The sequence below is a fragment of the Nicotiana attenuata genome, unplaced genomic scaffold, assembly GCF_001879085.1.
Source record: "Nicotiana attenuata strain UT unplaced genomic scaffold, NIATTr2, whole genome shotgun sequence".
NCBI lineage: Eukaryota > Viridiplantae > Streptophyta > Magnoliopsida > Solanales > Solanaceae > Nicotiana > Nicotiana attenuata.
This window is the reverse complement of record NW_017680595.1, coordinates 1-1,373: the sequence shown is the minus strand read 5'-3', so window position 1 is coordinate 1,373 and position 1,373 is coordinate 1. Positions and strand designations below refer to the sequence as shown.

The 1,373-nt window shown below is 33.5% G+C and overlaps 1 protein-coding gene across 1 annotated transcript; it reads right to left on the bottom strand.

The window, feature by feature from the left end:
- Nucleotides 1-558: 558 nt before the first annotated feature.
- On the bottom strand, nucleotides 559-1,086 carry LOC109221867 (pectinesterase inhibitor-like). Its single transcript, XM_019386300.1, has one exon. It carries the CDS (start codon nucleotides 1,084-1,086, stop codon nucleotides 559-561), a length of 528 nt encoding a protein of 175 aa, XP_019241845.1.
- Nucleotides 1,087-1,373: the final 287 nt, after the last annotated feature.

The following is a 1,373-nucleotide window of genomic DNA, read 5'->3' as shown; positions in this document are numbered from 1 at the left end:
TTAAAAAATTTAGTATTGAACCCATATATTATTAAAGTAATGGGTTCATATCAACTATTGGTTCTTATTAATTTTAGATAATTTTTACACATAAATTTACGCTTCGAGTCAAACGTATTGAGTTCACATGAACCTGGCGCTGGTATTCTGGTTCCACCCCTGCGACTAGGTCCTAATTAAACGGGTAGTGGGGTTTGTCTACTACGATGGTTAACTTTGGACCTCAGACTCAAGGGCAGATCATTTGAACTCATAACTTTCGATACATAGTATGTAAAAACTTACTAAACTCTCAATGATCTTATAATTGAGCCCATAATTATAACATTGCAATGAGTTTAATACTATAAATATTAAAAGTTGAACCATTAAATTTAAATCTTGGATCCGCCGTTGCTCAGACGTACGACAAAATTAGTAATTAGTTTTCACGATTGACATCACACTTCTTTTGACCGGATTACAAGCAACGAAAAATGAACATAAACCTAAGGAGCTGAAATAATTTATATTATAGCACTTAACAAATTTGTAACAATTCTATAGGGTTTATATGGTCTAGAGACGAATGGCCATAACAATAATAGCACTACAATATTGTTCTAAAGAAAAACTAGCTTGTTGTAGCTTCTCATCTTCAACCACTGAATGTTCAAAAAAACTACCATCACATGTCAATAAATCACCAATTGAACGACTCATAAAATGGACAACTTGTCCACATTTTTTAGCCTCGAAAAATCCCTCAGCATTTTCCCTATTTAGTTCTACAAATGCATATTGGTCAATACACTTTGAGTACACTCCTTTTAGTGTTGCGTTCGTCGCGTTATCGCGAAGAGAAGTCACCAGAGTGGATGTTGAGTCGATAAGTTTGGAAGTCATGTTGAACGTGATCGTGCCGAGGGTTTCAAGATCTGCGGTTTTAGAACGAGGATCTGACCTTATAAGTGTCTCGCAAAGAGTAGCATTGGGTGTTTTAGCACAAATCTCACTAACTAAATCTCCCTTCACAGTTGTAGATGTGAAGAGAATGGATAGAAAAAAAGATGCAAGAAATGAGGAAATAATGAAAGAAGAAGCCATTTTATTTCTTTAATTTCTTTGCTCACAACCTTATTTAGCAAAGATTATGATGCAGCGACCCCTTATTTATATTGGAGAAAAAATATTGTGAATTTAATACAGGCCTATCTTATAATCAGAATTAATATCGATCATTGAAAAGCAAATGCAGATTTTGATATCTAGATTCTATCAATAAATGTAGTAAGAAGAAAGAGACAAAATACAAATAGTCAAATTTCAAATGGTCAATAAAACATTTAATATAGTCTGTTCGGCAAATGTTACTGCCTCAAGTACAAATATAA

Bases quoted from the DNA above. Each gene is read 5' to 3' on its own strand.
- LOC109221867 (XM_019386300.1), bottom strand. From the start codon at position 1,086: ATGGCTTCTTCTTTCATTATTTCCTCATTTCTTGCATCTTTTTTTCTA.